The sequence below is a fragment of the Cydia splendana genome, chromosome Z (genome assembly GCF_910591565.1).
Source record: "Cydia splendana chromosome Z, ilCydSple1.2, whole genome shotgun sequence".
NCBI lineage: Eukaryota > Metazoa > Arthropoda > Insecta > Lepidoptera > Tortricidae > Cydia > Cydia splendana.
Window position 1 is genome coordinate 46,268,121 of NC_085987.1, and position 22,168 is coordinate 46,290,288.

At 38.0% G+C, this 22,168-nt stretch overlaps 1 protein-coding gene across 1 annotated transcript in view; it reads right to left on the minus strand.

The window, feature by feature from the left end:
• LOC134804014 (adenylate cyclase type 6-like) overlaps nucleotides 1–22,168 on the minus strand; it is a 391,384-nt gene that overhangs the window by 125,698 nt on the left and 243,518 nt on the right. The window contains exon 5 of the mRNA XM_063776869.1: nucleotides 2,158–2,288. Within this exon, the coding sequence (XP_063632939.1) occupies nucleotides 2,158–2,288 (131 nt within the window). The remainder of the gene's footprint in view (nucleotides 1–2,157; nucleotides 2,289–22,168) is intronic.

A 22,168-nucleotide genomic window follows, 5' to 3' on the forward strand; every position in this document is an offset into this window, starting at 1 on the left:
GTTGCAGGTGGGGGGGTTTTTAAGCGTCTGCGATGTTTGAGGTTAATAATTCTTTAAGTTTAGGTTCTAAGTCAAGTTTAGTATCATTTTCAACTAAATCAAAGATGTAGACATAGATTTCATCCAAATGGGTTCAGCGTTTATTGATTTCCCATACAATTCTACACCTTACCTTTTATTTTTAAGAGATTTTTTTTTGGAATAAAAACTATCCTATGTTCTTCCCCGGGACTCAAACTATCTGTATACCAATTTTATCTAAATCGATTCAGCGGTTATCAAATCGCCATACAAATTTCCACCTCCCTTTTTACACCCTTTAGGGATTGTTTTTGAGATTAAAAGTATCCTATGTTCTTTCCTGGGACTCAAACCATCTCTATACCAAATTTCAACTAAATTGGTTCAGCAGTTTAAGCGTGAAGATGAATAAAATAAATGTATTTTTTTTTATATTTTATGTGTGCTTTAGAATGGTGCCGGAATGATATCATAAATGAATTTGGCATCCCCGATTTATACGAAAACGATACCAAACTTGGCCTAGTAACTAAAATGATATAGATATCAAGATAAAGTTGAGAGCCCCACCCCCTCCCCCCCCTAAAATTTAACATCAAAAATCTCGGTGGCTCCACTTCTTAAATCCCTCCTTGGGTCCTAAGGACCAATCCTGCCAAAGGAAATCTTTTGTTCATGCAACGCCGTCGTTTAGGGCTTCCACCCTCGACTAGTAATTTAGACTTGAGAAATAAAGTAATAAGTTTTCAATACAAAATAAACTTGCGGCATCAAAGTTTGAGATACGGCGGTCGAGTAAACTTTGAGAAAGCTTGGAAGCTACGAGAAACTACAGGTGAATATCAAAGGATATTAGACCGTTATTTCATGACATTTCATTTAGAATTTACATAAATATCTACTACAAAAAAAACAACGGGTTGCACTCCGGGAGTGCCGGCAGAAGTGAAAACTCTATTGAGTTTTCACTTCTGCCGGCACTGTGCAATTGCTGCGGAGCTGCGGAATTACGGCAATTGTCATTACATTGTCACAGTTTTTCGATCAGGTCACGTGTCCGTCTTACGAAGCATCTTACGTCTTAAGCTGTCGCGTGTTTAACATTTTTTCCCCATTACAAAAAGTGCACAGCGCCGCTAAAGAAGTTTTCACTTCAAAAATATGCCAATAAAACATTAACGTCCACTAAATATTTTATGCATTTATTTTATCCCCTTCAAATTTCAGGGGGTCACGCTCCCTTTTAAAGTAAGTAGACATTGGAAATACATACCTGATACATATGTACCACGTACAAGAGGTATTGTAATATTACAAGATAAAGAGAAACTAGTATCAAAATAGCCACGATACCGAAACCCTCGCAACGAGACCCCCGTGACCAACAATGCTACGTTTTAATTAAGCTAAAAGTTATCTCGGATATCTTCGTTCTAGACTAGTATGACTATTATTTGAATGACACAGTTCTGAGGCAAGATATTTTCGTAAGGTTCCCGGAAAAAAAAGGACATGAGTTTTGATAGTTAACTTTTTGGTTTTTAACAAGCAGAAACGTCTGCGAACGATGCTATTAAGCTCAGAATAAATTTAAAAAATTACTGCCTTGGATGAGACTTGGGCCGTGAGTTCAAGTCTCAGGCAAGGCAGTAATTTTTCCACTTTTAAATTTAACTTTTTGGTGTTCGCCTAGTGGACCCATTTTCGAACGGTATTAGTCTAATACCGTTCGAGAAATGTTCAAATCCCGGTACTGGCGCTTAAATTGTGTGATGAGCATGGATATAAATGTTCCTGAATCATGGGTGATTCCTATGGGCGACGGGCGGGGGGAGGCTCGTCAGAGAGCGAGCCGAGCGAGTATAGGTTCGCCGGCCGGCAATGGTGCATGGAAATCCGTTGCTGGAGCTTTTTGTTAAAACTATATACTTACAATATTACTTTATATTAGAATAGGTATAAACCTGCTACTGTATGAGCAAGATTTCCGCTGCACCTATAAAATTAGTACCTACTTTTTTAGTTGTAGTTTATAGCTTTAATTTTAGTTTAATTATTGTAATATTGTAATGAAATGTAATGGGTTCATACCTTAATAATTATCATTATTTTTTTTATAAATATTGTTCAACTTACGTGTAGGTTATGGAACCGGCGGGGCGTACAGAGCGCGGCGACGGGCGGGGGAAGTGCCCCCGCGCACCCCGCCCCGCACCCCTCCGGCTCATCAGAGTGCGAGCCGAGCGAGTATAGGTTCACGGTGGTGTCTGTAACAAATATAAAAACTTGTATCTGGAGTTTATAACAGCCGCGACTTAGGGCCCGATTCGGATTTTGAAATAGACATCTATTAGACATCACCAAGATACGATAACAATATGTTTAAGATATAACCAGTCAAGTTTGACATTTGCGCGATTCTGAAGATACTGTTGAACGATTTCCACAGGATATGACTTAGAGATCCAATTCACATCTAATAGATATCTTACTCTATCTAACGTAAAAGTGACATTGGTTGCCCGAATTGCGCTGCAAAAGAGAACTTGTTGATATCTAAACTATAACGTATCTAGAATGGATCTAGTACGTGTCGTCTCTTGTGAATATCTTGAAGTTCGAATACGGCAGTTAGGCTCATTAACCGGTTAAAATTTAAATTTGTTGGGTGGAAAATGGACTCAGTTGCGATGAAAATATGGGCGATTTTCGGAATTAGTCGCCGCTCGGAACCGAATGGTTTTATTTATTGAAAATAACATGGAAATATAAAATAAAATAGGCGTACCACAAAACAATTTTTTTTTATGAGTGGGGGTTTTATTGTTAAATTAATTATTAAGTAATTGTAGTTGTAATTATTATATAGTTTGGACTGTAATTTGTAAGTTTTATGTGTGTATGTGTAACTTTAAATTTATTTTATATCGATTTTAATTTTAATGTATTTTCAATGTTTTTCTAATTTTGTGCCAATTAAATTATAAACATAATTGAAATTGTAATGGATAATAATTAATGTAAATATTGTAAATAATTGTATATACCTACTTTGTACCTATAAAACTGTATTTGCATGTACATGTACTTAACGCAAATAAATAAAATACAATACAATACAATACAAAGATTCGCCAAACTGCGGGGCAGTTTGTTGGCGATGAACGTCGCAAAATTTAGTCGAATAGCTACACCTTATTTTAATTTCGATTTCGTTCTGAGAAACATCATTTATGTATCCGTTCCGTATTGGAAAAGATGTATGTTCATTTTTAGAATACTATTATACAAAATGAAGCTCCATAGCTCGTTAGTTAAGAGTGTTCTGTGTTCCAAAAGGTTGCAAAATCGAGTCATCCCGAAACGGTGATAAAATTTTTTTGAGCAATACCGTTAGCTGTTTTGAACATCATATTAAGGATGACTCACGCTAGACCGAGCCGGGGCCGCAGCCGGACCGGAGCTTCCGGCGCTTCGTTTTCTATGGAAAGCACCACGTTATCACCCATCTACCGTCACAGAAAATGACGTGTCAGACGCCTAGGCCCGGCCCCGGCTCGGTCTAGCGTGAGACCTTTAAACTCACAATCACAGTACAATTTAATTCACCGAATTATCTAATGTCTAAAGGGTGTATCTAAAGCCCACAATTATTACCAAAACACTTAATATCTGTTCCTAAAACTCAGTGACCCAAATCTCGAAACTTGCAGGCGATAATAACCTATAAGCTTATAGCAATAAGCGCTAACTAATAGAGTGTGACTCCAGTAGGATGTGGATATAACCTTTATCCTAAAATCCCGTATACAGGGGTAAATAACCGCAAAGGTACCGAGGGACCTTTAACGGTTCACACCTTAGTTTTATTGAAGGATAAACTTCTTTATGAAAAGGTGTAAATGATTTTAAACTGAATTTTGTATCATTGTGTTGTAGTTAACTGTATAAGTATAGTTTGTCAAAGGACTGTCTCATTTGAGCGTTTCTTTTAGTTTTTGCCATTTTTATATAAATTGTGACCTTTTTTGCCACTTTTGTGTTATTTCTACTCAGAATCACGAGCTCTTACGATCCTAATGGGATAAAAAGATGTCCCAAAGCTTTTTTCCTATTGTGTCACTCCATATACTTTGTATATCGGTAATAAAAAGGAAAGTTAGAAAAATGTATGGACATTTTAGGACACTTTTTTCTCCTATTAGGATGAAAAGGGCTCGTGATCCTGACTAGAAATAACACAAAAGTGGCAAAAAAGGTCGCAATATATAAAAATGGCAAAAAATAAAAGAAATGCTCATTTCAGTCATAGACAGAGAATCATACTATCTTTGTCTTACTCTAGTACTAGCACCCAAAAGAAAAGGATGAGTATAGTTTTCCTGGTTCTTACTGACTGACAAATTGGTTTGACCAACTATATGTGAATGCATTTTATAATGCCCATCAACGTAATATCAAGATGTGATCACTGATCATAGCTTGATTGTTTGTGCCTAGTGTGCCTATTACATAAAAAAAAAAACATACTGCCCCTCACTTTAGACACTGACATATCTAATCCATATCGTATCTAGCCATACTGCCCGATTCGAATTTTAAGATACGTCAATTAATAGATCTAGAAACGACATGGATTAGATGTGTCAGTGTCAAAAATGACGTTTTTGTTTGAAGAAACGTCACATTTGACACTGACTTATATAATCCATATCATTTCTATATCTATTAACTCACGTATCTTAAAGTTCGAATCGGGCTGAAAATCGGCGCGATTCGGGAAATGATTTAGAGATTCACTAGATATGAAATAGTAACGATATGTGACGTTCCACGGCAATTAAAGGGTATCTTATGGCGGTTGGCGCTTACGCTATTATTAACGCCGCTCCAATATTATTGCGGCCATAAGGTACCTTTTGCCGTGGAACGTCACATATCTTTACTATTTCATATCTAGTTAATCTCTAATTCATTTTCCGAATCGGCCGATAATATTTGACGTATCTTAAAGTTCGGATCGGGCAGATAGTCGCAAATTAACATTGCGCATGATTGTGCGCTATTAGTGTTACGCTGTAGCTCGTAGCATTGTTTTCCCGCTACGTAGCAAAATACTTCGTAGTGGTTTGCCGCCCAAATACAATATACAGTCAGAAATCCTAGTGGAAATTTCATTCGATAGCCTGACGTGCGTTCGCGTTTGATTTAAGTGTCATTTTGTATGGGATTTTGAGTTTCTAAAACGTCCCGCTTGGCGCGCTTTTTAAAATGTCATACAAAAATAGACATAACACAAACGCGAACGCTCGTCACGCTATCGAATGAAATGTACACTAGGGGAATCGGTCTCTTAGCACGTTTAGGGGCAGAGGGCCTACCGCGAACCACGTTCGACGTGTTGCCTCTCTGTCGCACTTGTAAATTCGTTTGTAAGTGTGACAGGGAGACAACACGTCGAACGTGGTTCGAGGTAGGCCCTCTGTGTCAACCCCAGCCGGCGTATTATGGATGGCTTTATCCACGTGATAAAATAACTGTCACTTTTTAACATCGTGGGATAGAAAGTGACGGACACCGTTTTATCACGTTGTCACGTAGACAAGAACGACCATCATATCCGTACAGGTCGTAACTAGGCCCATTTCCGGCCCATTCACCTCAATCCCGGATTATCCACGTTTTATACAAACTGTCTCACTTGCGGTACAAATTCGCACTTATCCGGCCCTCCGGTGCGTGGGACTCGTAATGGCCCCAGGGTCATACAGTTTACATAATAGCGGTAAGGGTTTAAAGGTAGGGTTTATTTGTCGATAAGGGAAATATTTATTAGAAAATAAACGCTCACTGAAAGAGAAAGAGGCAAAACAGTAGGTAAGTATGACAAAGATGAATGGAATGCGAAAATTAATCAAAATTAACAGATTTCTTCGTAGGTAGATAAGTCAGTAAGTAAATACACTTTGCACCACAAAAGAAAAATTCAATAACAGATGTACAATATAAATAATGGTAGTAACAGGCGGTCTTATCGCTGGAAGCGATCTCTTCCAGACAACCATAGGGTAGCAGGATATAAAGAACACATACATACAGAAATAAATATGGAAGTATTTTTTGTGCTCCTTATATATGAGAACTTAAATATCTATAGTTATACAGAGTGTGACCTTATCCATTGGACAAACCCTGATATCCTACGTAGGGTTACTTCTCAGAAATGCTCTAACGGTAATTTTTTTTTGAATTAGAACAAAAGTTAAAAAAATAAATTACCAAACAAAAGTTATGTCCAATAATCGACAACAAAAAGAAACACTGTATTAATCATTGGCAGTGCTTTTGACAATTTGTTTGAAAATGTGCGGCTATGATGACATTTGTCAAAAGTCAGAATCTTATTAATGTCATGTCTATGTCATGTCTTATCAATGGGTAAGTAAAGTGTTTATAAATTTCTTTTATCAATTGGTCGATTTTATGGCCATCAGCAGTGTGCGGCCATTGTGCCCCGCAAGTGATGTGCTGCTGTCTAAAATATATCCCTCACACGGAAAAAACCGTTTTCGTTATTATTATTTTTTACAGAATTATTATAATAACAGAATATTATAATAAATATTTAAATGGGACTACCTTTTTTTTGCCGTATTTGCGTAATGGTACGCACGAGGGGTTCCGTACCATTACGCAAAAAACGGCAAAAAAAATCACGTTTGTTGTATGGGAGCCCCACGTTAATATTTATGATATTCTGTTTTTAGTATTTGTTGTTATAGCGGCAACAGAAATACATCATCTGTGAAAATTTCAACTGCCTAGCTATCACGGTTCATGAGATACAGCCTGGTGACAGACAGGCGGACAGACGGATAGCGGAGTCTTAGTAATAGGGTCCGTTTTTACCCTTTGGGTACGGAACCCTAAAAACATATCCCCCGCAACGCATCCTCGCACATTTCTGGTCGTAACGCACCCTTAAGATAATATTCCCGGGAACAAAGTAATAGTCCCGGGATACGCGAGGCCCATCACTAGACCCCGTAGTAATAAAACATAATAATCTCAATCGTAAAGCATTGGAAGTCGATATAACGCGCGACGTTATTGCAGAAAGCATTTTATGTGTTTCCGTTCCGGGGTATACAGGGTGGATGTCAAGACTTGTTGCTAGGCAACCACACGTGTAGAGAATATTTCCATCATACTTCCCGATTCGTACTTTAACATAGGTCAATGAATAGATCTAAAAACGATATGGATTAGATGTGTCAGTGTCAAAAGTGACGTTCTTGTTTGAAAAAACGTCACATTTGACACCGACCTATCTAATCCACATCGTATCTAGCCGTAATATTTGACGTATCGTATAAGTTCGAATCGGGCAATTCATCTCTTATATAGTTGGCAGGCCTCAACGGGCGGCCCAATTCGAACAATGCTTATAAGATGTCACAGCGATAGGATACCGATCTGTCAGTGTCAAAACTGACGTTCTTGGTTGAAGAAATGTCACTTTTGCCACTGTGAGATCTGTATCGTATCGCTGTGACATTGTTCGAATTGGGCCGTTTGGATTTCTCCAGAAACTTCCTGACTCGCATAGGAAAACTGTACTTACAGTAAAATGTTAATAAACTAGATCTAAAATAAAAAAAAACACAGTATAAAACTACTGGAAGAGTTTCGGACGTTTCCGTGAAAATACGATGGAAAATATTTATGCACTATACATACGTACGAATACGAACGTACGGACGGATGAACATACGACTTTTTCTGTGAAGGGACAGGTTTAAATGTTAAAACGTCGTCTTTGTACCTAGGGATGGGAAAATATTACAATCTTTAACGCGAGAATAAAAAATAAAAAAAATATTATACAGAATATATTAGGTAGTTTTACTAGTTTTATACAGATCGACCTAGCCCCACAGTAAGCTTTAAGGCTTGTGTTGTGGGTATTACACGACGATAAGTAGGCAGGTATATATGTCGCAGTCAAATTGTAAGATTCGGCTATTTACAAACGGCGTCGTCATTTTACAAACGTGAAACGTTATGCAATTGCCGATTTCACATTTGTAATAAGATTTTAGCAAAAATTTTATTTTTGGTACAAGCTTTTATCGCTGACTGTACTTTTCTTACGACAGACAACTATTAATACTCATCGAGACAATTCTAAAAACCTCTAACACAATTAGGTTGCGTTGTTTCATCACGGAGTTCTTATGGCCACCTCCTGTCTCCATCATCAGATCAGTTCGACAGTACCATATTATTGTATTGTCATCAGAACTACATACAGCTGCCAATTTTCATGACGCTACGATCCTTGGAAGATGGTTAAATTAGTTACCTTAGATTCCATTACATGTTAGTTACATACAGGTCGAGAGTTCCTATGGCCACCTCCTGTCTCCATCATCAGATCAGTTCGACAGTACCATATTGTTGTACTGTCATCAGAACTACATACAGCTGCCAATTTTCATGACGCTACGATCCTTGGAAGATGGTTAAATTACTTACCTTAGATTCCATTACATAGTTAGCTACATACAGGTCGACCTAATAAAAGCTTGTTAAAAAGATGGCGCCGTTTTATTTGTAAATGGCGGATTCTTACAATTTGCCTGCGACAGAAAGATAGAAAATATATAGAAAATATCGATAACTGAGGAACATACATTTGTGATGAACACACAAATAAATACCCTTACTAGGATTTGAACCTGTTTCGTGTGCTACTGACTAGGCTAGGAGGCCGTCAATTAGTATTATTCTCGCAATGTTGTATTTCTGGCGAGTATTAGGTATAATGAAAATTATATTGTTTTAAACCCTTAAGGTGACGTTCGGATTACTGCTGCAGTCTAGAGCGCGACATCAAAACCGACTGCATTACTGCAATGTCAAAATCTCGAGACAAAACAAAATTCACAAGACTTTCGTAGTAGTAGACACTTGACGTTTACGTTAGCGACTGCGTAAGCTCGATCACAGCAGTCCATCTCGCTCGCGCTGATGTATTGGTGCGTTAGAGAGGGAATGCGGTCGAGTTCACCTAACGTAAATGTCAACTCGTGGTAGCCGTGCAGACCCCGTAGACAACATGCCAATCGCTAACGCTAGGTAGTGAACGAAACGCAATTGTCACGGTCACACTAATATGGAAGAGTGATAGAGAGACACACGATTCGATGGCGAAGCACAAGCGATTGCCACCCTGGCTAGGCCGCCAGGCCGGGAAAGTCGAGATCCAAGACTCGAGTCTCGAGATCTCGTATGACGTCACTAGTCGTTTTACGATCCTGACGAGGGTCCGACCATTACCGCCCCAGATTGCAGATAACACTTATTCGCTCACGTCCTTGCTTAAATAATAAAATAAATCTGCCGTGCCATTAATATTCACGCCATTCTACACCCTACACCCTACACCCATTTACTTAAGGTGACGTAAGTTCAGAGAGGCGCAGTATTTTAGAAAAATCGTACCGTTCTTTTAGGATTAACGATACGGTGGCCGAAAATTTAATTAGCAATCTTGAGAATTTTCTTGACAGTGGCTTCGTCGATTCGACTCCTGTCCCCTAGTGTAAATTTCATTCGATAGCGTGACGTGTCATTTCGTATGGGATTTTGAGTTTCAAAAACGTCCCGCTTGGCGCGCCGTTCAAAGTCCCATACAAAAATAGACATAACGCAAACGCAAACTCTCACGCTATCGAATACAATAGGGGTTCTGATTCTTTGACTTTCGCTCAATAAACAAAGGTACTTTAAAAATTTGTAACTATTTATGCGTCATAGCTAAAAAACCGGACAAGTTCTAGTCGGACTCGCTCACCGAGGGTTCCGTACTTTTTAGTAATTGTTGTTTTAGCGGCAACAGAAATACAATCATAATCTATGAAAATTTCAACTGACGGTTCATGAGACAGCAGACGGACGGACAGACAGACTGACGGACGGAGTGGAGTCTTAGTAGTAATAGGGTCCCGTTTTTACCCTTTGGGTACGGAACCCTAAAAATATGAAATTAGTAGGTAGAGAAGATTCACGAAAGCATGATTCTATATACGGTGGTGCTTAAATAATAAAACAGTAGGTATATCTGACGTAAGGACATGAACATTCACACGATTCTACACCTTACACCCATTAACTTAAAGTTGAACAACATATATTGTACAGGTTGTGCTTAGATTCCAACTCAGTGCCAATAGAGCGTAAGCGAGTATGAAATTGTTTTATTTTTTTACTTTTCAGAATTGAAAGATGGCTGAAGGAAAAGTTTGCCTGTCTTATTGATTCAGGCTTGATATTAAATTAGATTTTCGGAAGGAGCTTTTTAAGAGGATACGGGAGCTCAGTTTAAATATTTTAGGTGAATATTATATCCGTCTCGCTAACGGAAGCGGCTCCTAAAACTAGTTCGATACGGACAATGCGAAAAATCCTGCGTAAAAATCTCAAAAAACGAGGTTTCGTACTCGACAGTTTCCTCAACCAAAACTTTACCAAATGTAACGAAACTTTGAGATCTAAATGGTAATGAAATTATCTGTGTCGGACTGTTTTGTTTTTTAGGCTAATTGATGTCAGTTTTGAAAACCATGCTTTTCTTTGCGGACTTGTAAATTAGGCCGTTTTTGCGAATATTTGACGTGCTCTAACGCCTTAAACAACAAAAATATCAATAAAAGCAGTCCGAGACAGATATAAATAATAATAATCTGTGTTGAAAAATCATTGCTCTAGCACCAAAAACCACGGAGGAAACCGTCGAGTACGTTTGTATGGAGAAATGACCACTCCTGTTGCCTCTTAAGAGTATTTTGTGTTTTCTTCCTGTTTTAAGAGAGATTATCGTTTTCGCAGCAGTTACCGTAACAAATTTCTGCATTGATTTATCAATGCTTTTATTTTTGATCCATGACTTTATAATAATAATATTAATAATCCATCAATTATCTCTGTCCTGTGATGTCTGTGTCCACACTTTGTGCATTCCCGTTTCCGTAAAGTTACAGTCAACAACTCAACATGTCAGTTAACAAGGTTCATAACTACGAGGGTAACGCTGAAAGTTTCCGGAACTTTTCAACGCTTTTCTAATATCACGAACACATTTTTCCGTACGATTGAAATGGCAATCTGAGCACACGTCTCTTTCTTGTTTAGAGCACTTATTTTTACAGGCCGTTTTTTTTGTATCAAATATAATTTATATGAATAATATTAATAATCCAACAATTCTAAAATGAAGACACAGTGAACAATATTTCGTCTACAAAATTTTCAACTCAATTGTAAGTATGTACAGTCGACGTCATAGATATGTGTACACTTTTGCACCTTACTACTTTGTAATAAGTTCTGTCACTAGGGGATTATAACATTCGAACTTTTTGACACAAGGCGTTATGACATCTGGCCTTCCTGGCAGTGTGGCATTATAACAGTATGACTAACTGACAGAAGGACATAACGACACCTAGACTTTCTGGCAATAGGACAATAATGCATACGGACTTATTGGCTACTAGGGTATTGTGAATCCAGACGTCGTCCAGACGTTTTGACACTTGGACATATATGTCCCTAAACGTTCTATAGTTATTTTAGTACGTTGCCACCGAGCCATGTCCTCTTTCCACTCGGCTACCCAAAGGTCTCAGAACGGATAAAACAAATATTTCTTTATCATTTGTCATGTCGATATTCCGCCGTATATTCTCGTGATTTTTTCTTGCAATAAATCATTCTTATAATAATATTAAGAGGGAAAACGTAATTGGACTGTGAAGGTTGCAAATATAAAGTAAATTTCTTTAGGGATGACTTCCGACATATAATCTATCCTATGTGCTTCCCCGGGACTCAAGCTACCTCTATGCCAAATTTAAACTAAATCCGTTCAAGCGTGAAGAGGTAACAGACAGACAAACACACTTACGAATAGGCGGTATTACTGCAATGTTCTGCTGCCAGAGTGCAGCACTAAGCTAGCTAGTAAACCATAGAGTAACTGATACATGCTGTGCCTTAAACTGTTATTTGTCAAGTTTTCACAGAGAATAAAATATGACATTGATGCATCATGGCGGTTTGTTAACAAGGGCCGACCGGGAAACGCGAAAATATAAATTTAGTTATCTGCCTCTTTATCGCTCGAATACGCAAGAGTGATAGAGAGGTTAGATAACGAAATTACGATTTTCTTGTTTCGCGGTAGACCCCCAGTTCCGTTGGATAGTGGTAGTGGCGCCCCCTACGCAGAGTTTCTTGTAATATTCCCTATTAGATATAGACAGTTGTTTGATGGAGCATCATAGTTAATCAAGACAAGCTATGTTTGGCACACAGATCAAGGTTGGCTGTCAAATGTCATAGGTTTCGGCAAAAAAACATTATTGGTACAAGAGTTTATAGCTGACTGTACGTTTCTTTCCACAGGCACTTATACTCATCGAGACCCTTAGGTAACACAATTCGTTTGTGTTGTTTTATCACAGAGTTCCTATAGCCACCTCCTGTCTTCATCATCAGATCAGCTCGATGGTACCATACGTAAATATCTGGGAGCCCGCGCAAAACTCGGAAAACATATAAAAACTCAAAAATGCGGGTTTTCCCAGAGATAGGTCCAAATAGCTATCTGCAAGACCGAGCTTTGCGCGGAAAACATATAAAAACTCAAAAATGCGGGTTTTCCCAGCGATAAAACCTCACTAGATCGATTTTTCGCCCCCGAAAACCCCCATATAGCAAATTTCATCGAAATCGTTAGAGCCGTTTCCGAGATCACAGAAATATATAAATATACAAGAATTGCTCGTTTAGGCCCACTAACACCATTCCACTAACCCGGGGTTAACCGGTTAAACAGTTAACCCAGTGTCAAATTGTACTGACATGGTAACTCCAGGCTTAACCGGTTAACCCCGGGTTAGTGAACGTTGCAAGTGGCCCTTTAAGGTATAAGATATGATCGTCATACAAATCAATAAATGAGACGTCTATTAAAATATATGTCTGTGTCCACACTTTGTGCATTCCCGTTTCCGTAAAGTTACAGTCAACAACTCAACATGTCTGTTAACAAGGTTCATGACTACGAGGGTAACGCTGAAAGTTTCCGGAACTTTTCAACGATTTTCTAACATCACGAACACATTTTTCCGTACGATTGAAATGGCAATCTGAGCACACGCCTCTTTCTTGTTTAGAGCACTTATTTTTACAGGCCGTTTTTTTGTATTAAATATTCATCATCATCATCATCATTCTAGCCTTCAGTCGCCCACTGCTGAGCATAGGCCTCTCTTCGTGTACGCCACTTATCCCGGTCCTGGGCTAGTCTCATCCAAAAGTGCCCCGCGATTTTCCGAATGTCATCCACCCAACGAGCTAACGGACGCTAGGCGCTTCTTTCATCCGAAATATAAATATTAAATATTATCTATATAAATCAATATTATAGACCAATATATGTTACATGTTACACAGTTGAGTTGTGGGTACTAGAATACGATATAAGATGCAGGGGAGCCATTTCGACTGCAGGGTAATTTCAACTAATTGAAATATCTTCCATGTTTTACATTATTAACTAGAGTGCCATGTCCAGATAGCGAAAAAGTTGTGTGTGTTGTGTGTGACTCTAGTTAATAATGTAAAACATGACATTTCGATTATTTTAAAATTACCCCGCAGTCGAAATTGCCCACCTGCACCTTACATACATTTAATAATTGTATATCTAGTTATAGATAATTATATAAATAATGTGGAAATATCTCCATTCGATAATGCCTATGAATATAAAATTTTCGCTGCAAACTCGGTAGATCTTATTTTGTGTAAGTACATACTTTACGTAATTAGCAGGGATGTTACGGAGCTCCGGTTCCGTTTCCGTTAAGGCGGAACTTCCGTTTGGTATTACACATCCGTTTCTGTTCCGGTTCCGTTATGTTTGAAACGGAAGTTATAACGGATGTCAATGCTTCGTGCGGCGGCGGCGTACATCAAAAACAAACAGGTTCATACCAGTCATTCGCTCATCGCCCCGCTTGCCACGTGCTACGCTAATTTGTTGTTTGTTTGTATACTTTGTTTTATTCGTGTTATTAAAATTAAAATCGTATGTGTTCTGTTGTGTACTGACTACTGACTGTATGTAGTGTGTGTGGTGAATGTTAGTGTGTAAAAAAACGCACAATGAAGCCGAAATCAAGTTCGATTTGGAACTATTTTGATGAAGTAAGTGGGGACACGGCTAAGTGTAAACTTTGTCTGAAGGTTTATTCTAGAAAGGGGAAAACGACTACATCGTTAAAAAGTCAGGCTCGGATTCTGGTTCCGGTTCCGTTTTCGGTTCCGTTTCCGTTTACGGTTCCGTTTCCGTTTTCGGTTCCGTTAAACTAAATTGAAAACATCTGTTTCCGTTTTCGGTTCCGATAAAACCACATCCGTTACATCCCTGGTAATTAGATATATGTAGTTGGTCAAACCAATTTGTCAATCAGTAAGAACCAGGAAAACTATACTCATCCTTTTTTTTGGGTACTAGTACTACTAGTGTACGACAAAGATAAGTATTATTCGTTCTGTCTATGATTGAAATGAGACAGTCCTTTGACAAACTATACCTAAATAATAATTATTGTTTGTCAAGCAAAGTATGTCAGTAGCAATGTACAGCACTTAGAGAATATAACCAAACGGAGTGGTCATTAACAGGCGTTCCCCTCTGTCGAAAATAGGCGGCCAATGGTCAACCTCATGTCAGTCACATGTATGGACTGTCGTTTATCTGACATGGCTATGTTTACGTTACGTATACATTTGATGTGCCCCTCCCCCGCAAAAAATGGCAGACTATTTTGTACCGAAAATGATAGACATGGCGTCTCCGTTGGTTATATTCTCTAAGGTACAGCAACGTGAAGTAGGGCAACACTCAAAGAGCAGTATTGCCCTAAGACAAGCAGCCATGTACATCGAACCAAAACATGTAAATATCATAAACTCAAATTTTACAAATATTTACTGTCAACGAGCATGATTGTACATTGTAGGCACCTTGACTTTGCTTCAGTTCATCACAATCTTATTGAATATAATAACATCATCAACATCAACATTTATTCAGCAAATAGGCCACAAGGGCACTTTTACACAATGGTATTTAATGGTGACTGCAGAAATTTCTCTTGCAACAGCAACGATTCAGAATGTAAACAAACAAATTGGCTGTGATTCACGATCCACATTCTCAAAAAATAATTACGCGGGGTCATAATTAAGTGTAACTAAAAAAAACTCCTACGAATACATGTTATATCTGGTTTAATTTATCGCCCGTATTTTACACACTGTATAACTGGTATGGAATATATATTATATATAATATATCCTCAATTGTGCTTTACAAAATTTCGGACTCGTACCTTCCTTCAACCGTAAATTAACCTCAGATCGTGTATAACATGTATAAAATGATCAAGGCTATCTTAGATACTCATACTTGTAAACATAAAATTAATGAAAAGCTTCAAGAATATTTGTTTGAGTATCGAAATACCGTACATTGCTCGACCGGCGCGTCCCCTGCGCGGTTAATGATGGGCCGTGATTTACGCTGCAGATTGGATCTGTTACGCCCACCGTGTAAAAAACAATCAGATCAGTTAGAGGAAATTATACAAACTTGTAATGATTCTAGGACATTTCGTGTGGACGATTGGGTGTGGTGTCGCTCATATGTTAATAGGAAACCCGTGTGGCACAAGGGTAAAATAATAGAGAAAATAGGAAACCGAATGTATTTAGTTAAGTTAGATATAAATAATTTAGTTTGTAAACGTCATATTGACCAATTGAGGCGTTACGTTAGTAGCCCAGCGGGCTCAGCACGGTTCCATTTTTATCGACTATCACTATGCGCGTCCCTTTCGCACTTACATACTTGTTAGAACGTGACAGGCATGGTGACAAGGGATAAAAACGCGACCGTGCTAAGCCGGCAGATGTACACCTCGAGCGCGAGGTAGCAAATTCGTCATCCGTTCTACGCCATTCCAATTGATAGACGATGACCCCGCGGACGAGTGGCAAGACGCGACGGATGGGGAAGCGCAGGCAGATGTAGGAGAGCTGCCGCAGCAGCTAGAGGAGAGGGAAGTACCGCCGGCAGAGGTCGGAGAGCCCACACCTCCAGTGACGGTGGAAGCAACAGAATTGCCACCACCGGCAGTTGAGGTCGAACGCTTTGAGACCCCGGAAGGTTGTCAATTATAAAGTTTAATTTATGTTTACATTTGTTGTTTTTTATGTACAACTTAGGTGCAGTTGCAATGTAATGATTTTAGTTAAATATGTTTATGTATAGCTTCTGGCTCTTCAGCTAAGGGTGGAGGAGCTGGTATGTATCCTCCCGCGTTTGTCTATGCTCGTTGGCTTACGTTGACAATGTCATGAGATGAAAATTACATTTCTTTTGATCCTGTAAAGAATCTAGTTTTATTAATGTTTTATAGCGGATAATTCCCATACATTTCAATAACCCTTCTCTAATGGCCACAAATAGGTAAATAATGTTTCAAAAGTTCCAGTCGAAATACAAAGTTCAAAACTAAAACAAAACTACAGTCAACCCCAAACTATTGTGGAAATTTCTGAAAGGATAGGTACCTATTTGTGTAACGCTCTCGCTAAGCTCTTATAACGTTATTCAAAAAACGGTATTTTTGTTAACGTTTTTTTCTGAATATTATCGTCATAATTTGTTAGCAAAGTGAAATCAACAGAAACGACAGTTATTGATTGTTATGATTTTAGTAACGTTATTAATTGCGCTTTGGCTATGCAAAATGTATTTTCTAATCACACGCAGTATCGAATTTTTATAATTCTCTGAGCTCCCATGATCAAAGGGTGATTCACGCTAGACCGGGCCGTTCCCGGGCCGAGGTGTCCGACATGTAATTTTCTATGAAGGCTGATCGTTGATCACCTGGTGCTTTCCATAGAAAACGACGCGCCGGAAGCTCCGGCCCGGCCCCGGCCCGGTCTAGCGAGTGATCCTTAAGCGTGCTATGATTAGTGTTACGTAGCTAGGAGCCATTTTTGCCTACTAGACTAACGAGCGTGTGGAAATCTACAGGAACTAATTAAATCGCAAAAAAATTAAATGAATAAATAATTATGATAGAATCTTACGAAATCCAGCTTTACACTAATGTGCGATTAGAGTATAATAACTATATTTAATATGAGTAATTATAATTATTTTAATAAAATGTCATTCTCATGTCGTTCTTAAGCATAAATGGCTAACGATCAGCTGTTATTTCCGCAAATAACGATGCTACATTAAAAATGCGTCTAACCTTAATGTAAAAAATATGTACATAAAGTTTCACATATATAACGTTACCCTGCACTGCTCAGCTTATAAATACGAGAAAGACAGTATGGTCTTTCATACGTGCGACAAGACAGGTGTGGCGTTATCTTTACCACTGAAATAACAAAAATAACGTTTTATTAAATGACGTTAAGCGCAAACATAATTAAAAATAACGTTTAACGGTATCGAAGTCTGAAACTAGTTTGATAATTTTTAAATCCGACTTGCAAAACGTTTAGAGTTCGGAAAGAGAAGAGTCGTGGAATGTATTAAGCCCCATACATTTCACGACTCTTCTCTTTCCGCACAGACTCTAAATGCGTTTTTCTTAGAAATCCTTTGATAGAGATACTAACATTTGGAGCAGTTATAGCAACTACAACTCTTACTGTGTATAAGTTACAACCGTTTATATGTTTTGTACGAAGCATTAATACAATTTTATAACGTTAAGCGCAAACACAATTTAAATAACGTTGCAGTATCGTTATCGAATGAGTTCGAAACTAGTTTGAAAGCTTTAAAGCTTCCGGTTCCGCTCAGTATTTGACTTGGACTTTGATTTGACGTGGCAAATTGGTTGTTTGGTGAAGTGCGATGGGTAGAACGGATATCCTTCCAACGATCGGATAGCCGGGGTGACATTTGAGCTTTACGTGGCTATTACAGGTGTGTGTGAGACAATCCTGTACGTATATATTATGACGATTCGATTGTGTCAGTTATCTAAGTATCTATTTAATTTATTTCGAATGTATTTTCATACTATTTACGTATTTACCGCTGTTTAATACATCCGACCCGATTTGAACTTTAAGATACGTCAAATATTACGTCTAGTTACGATATGAGTTAGTGACAAAAGTGACGTTTTTGTTTGAAGTACTGTCACTATTGACACTGACATATCTAATCCATATCGTATCTAGACGTAATATTTGACGTATCTTAAAGTTCGAATCGGGCCGGATGTCCCTCAGACTGCGGCATATAAAATGAAGTTGAATGAAATTATAAACTGTAGTAAATGTCATACTTATAGTTAGTAAGAAAGAGTGACCAAGGCCTCCAGTGCCCCAGGCTGGAATCGAACTAAAAATGCTTGAGATAAAAACAAGTTAAAATAATTTCTGAAAATAATTTGATTTGTTCTAATACTTCTATTAGTAGTATGAAAATACGTACAAAATAAATAGATAGGTACGATCAAAACTGACACAAAAAGATGAATAACCAACAATATACACTACAAACACAGCCAGTAAATAAGTTTTTGGCAAACATTTCATTTTTGGTACAAGCTTTTATCGCTGACTGTACTTTTCTTACGACAGACAACTAATACTCATCGAGACAATTCTAAAAACCCCTAACACAATTAGGTTACGTTGTTTCATCACAGAGTTCCTATGGCCACCTCCTGTCTCCATCATCAGATCAGCTCGATGGTACCATAGTATTGCATTGTCATCCGATTTATACATGCATGCAAAATTTCAGCTCAATCGGAAACCGGGAAGTGGATTAAATTTAACTTGCAAGATTTGATTACACACAGACAGACAGACAGACAGACAGACAACGGTCAGGTGAAACTAAATAAAAGCTTGTAAAAAAAAAAATTAAAATTTAAAATGTATGTTATATTGTCCCCGGGTATGTCCTCACACTACGACCAAGACCACCGGTGGATGGGCAGCAGCGTCCCCTGAGTGCGGTGGAGATACTGCGACCGCCAACCCGCATGCCAAGCGTGGCGATTACGGCATTAACCCGCCCAGGCCTATGTCAAGCAGTGGACGTCCTCTGGCTGATGTGATGATGATGATGATGTTATATTATCATAGAGAAATAAGCCAGCTCTATGATATTTGGGACATGCTTAGCAATATAAAACAAATATTCGCTTATCATCACATATTACCCGATTTATTGATAGATAGATAGATAGATAGATAAAATCTTTATTCAACCACAACTTACATGCTTTGTGACACAATAAATAATAACAAGAGACAAAAGTAAAGTTATCAAAAAGAGACAAAAAAAATTAAAAGGCAACATACAATTTTACACTAATAGCAATAATAGCAATTTACATATTTGACATATTTTACATAAGTAGAGGGTCATGTGTTGTGGTAAAGAAATAGGCGCTGACTCAGCATAAAATACTGCGGAGACCGCAGCGCTGATCTTCCGTCAGAACCTTAAATAAACCTACAGTTATGAACGACCAGTGCAGCGCTAGTCGATGTATGTATGAAATATGTATATATATATATATATATATATATGTATTTATATGTATTTGTATATTTGTAATTGTGGATAGTATAAATATTTGTTAAAAATAGAATATACATAAATAGTATGTGTCGAGTAACGGTGTGTGTATGTGTGTGTGTACAAAGTATGACGTATAGTTAAATACCAGTAATTTAGTATTATATATAAGATTAATATGATGTGAACGCAAGTGGACAGGCAGCGATAGGTAACGATAGGTAACGGCAGGTAAATGGTGTGAGAGGCAGAGTTGGGCAAAAATTAACTGGAATAAGAATAAGAATAAAAACAGAAATTTTATTCTTATTCAAATCGATTTGAATTAGAATAATTCTTGCACTAGTTATTTTAGAATAAAATTAAGGTGAATAATTCATGTGACTTTTATTTTAAATGCGGAATAAAAAACAGAATAATTATTCTAGAAGTGAGGCTATTCTAACTAAGGTTTTATTCAATTAAAATGTTATTTAGAATTAAGTTAATTTTTGTAGTACAATTGGTTATATTTTGTAAGTTGATTTTCACCCTTCTATATAACTCGGATTGAATTGATATTTGTTACTTTAGTTTAGGTATAGTACACATTGAAGAGTTCCGCTATACACTATGTAGTTCTATCATCCGATCAGGGTGCTTAGCCAACATGCCAAACGTTGACGCTCCGTAGAGTTGCGCATAGTCTCTCTCTATCACTCTTACATATTAGTGCGATAGAGAGACAGATAGCGTTTCGTTGTCGTAGCACTCGTGCCGCAAACGATTGGGTGCCTAGCTAAGATGCCAATTTTTGTTTTTAATTTAATAACCAAATCATTAGGTACAATTTAGCTGTTTTTAGCGCTTTCTGTCTCTATCACTCTTACATATTAGTGCGATAGAGAGACAGAGATAGCGTTTCGTTGTCGTAACGCAAACGATTGGCATGTTGGCTACGCACCCATGGTGCCTAGCCAAGATGACAATTTTTGTTTTTAATTTAATAACCAAATCATTAAGTAAATTTAGCTGTTCTGGGGGCCTAGCCAAGATGCCAATCGCTTGTGCTCCGACAACGAAGCACTTTCTGTCTCTATCACTCTTACAAATTAGTGCGATAGAGAGACAGAGATGCCGTTTCGTTCTCGTAGCGCAAACGATTGGCATATTGGCTACGCACCCAAGGTGCCTAGCCAAGATTTCAATTTTTGTTTTTAATTTAATAACCATCAAATCTTTGTGTACAATTTAGCTGTTCAGGGGGCCTAGCCAATATGCCAATCGCTTGCGCTCCGACAACGAAGCGCTTTCTGTCTCTATCACTCTTACATATTAGTGCGATAGAGAGACAGAAATAGCGTTTTGTTGTCGTGGCGCAAACGTTTGGCATGTTGGCTACGCTTCCAAGGTGCCTAGCCATGATGCCAATTTTTGTTTTTAATTTAATAACCAAATTATTAGGTAAATTTAGCTGTTCTGGGGGCCTAGCCAACATGCCAATCGCTTGCGCTCCAACAACGAAGCGCTTTCTGTCTCTATCACTCTTACATATTAGTGCGATAGAGAGACAGAGAGAGCGCTTCGTTGTCGGAGCGCAAACGATTGGCATAATGTCTAGGCCCCTAGAACAGCTAAATTGTACCCAAAGATTTGGTTATTAAATTAAAAACAAAAATTGACATCTTGGCTAGGCAACTTGGGTGCATAGCCAACATGCCAATCGTTTGCGGTACGACAACGAAACGCTATCTCTGTCTCTCTATCGCACTAATATGTAAGAGTGATAGAGACAGAGAGCGCTTCGTTGTTAGAGCGCAAGCGATTAGCATGTTGGTTAGCCCCCAGAACAGCTAAATTTACCTAATGATTTAGTTATTAAAATAAAAACAAAAATTGGCAACTTGGTTAGGCACATTGGGAGCGTAGCCAACATGCCAGTCGTTTGCGCTATGACAACGAAACGCTATCTCTGTCTCTCTATCGCACTAATATGTAAGAGTGATAGAGACAAAGCGCTTCGTTGTCGGAGCGGAAACGATTGGCATCTTGGCTAGGCCCCTAGACCAGCTAAATTGAACCTAATGATTTGGTTAGTAAATTAAAAATAATACGGTTACTGAAACTATGCGTTATGCGACTGTCAATTTGTAAGATTTTATTCCATAAAATAGGTATAAAGTAGACAAGAGACTAACTACTATTACATCTGCCTAACTATACGTAATTAGTACCTATACACCCGGACTACATTTTTATTCGTGGAATTATATTTCCATTAAAAATCATGATTATATTTATTTGATTAAGAATAAGTTATTCTCATTCAATTTTTTCTCATACGAATTATTCCCGACCAAAATTATTTGAATATTTTTGACGGGAATAAAATCGAGATGATTTTATTCCTACGAATTCTTATTCAAATAATGATTTTATTCTTGAATGCCC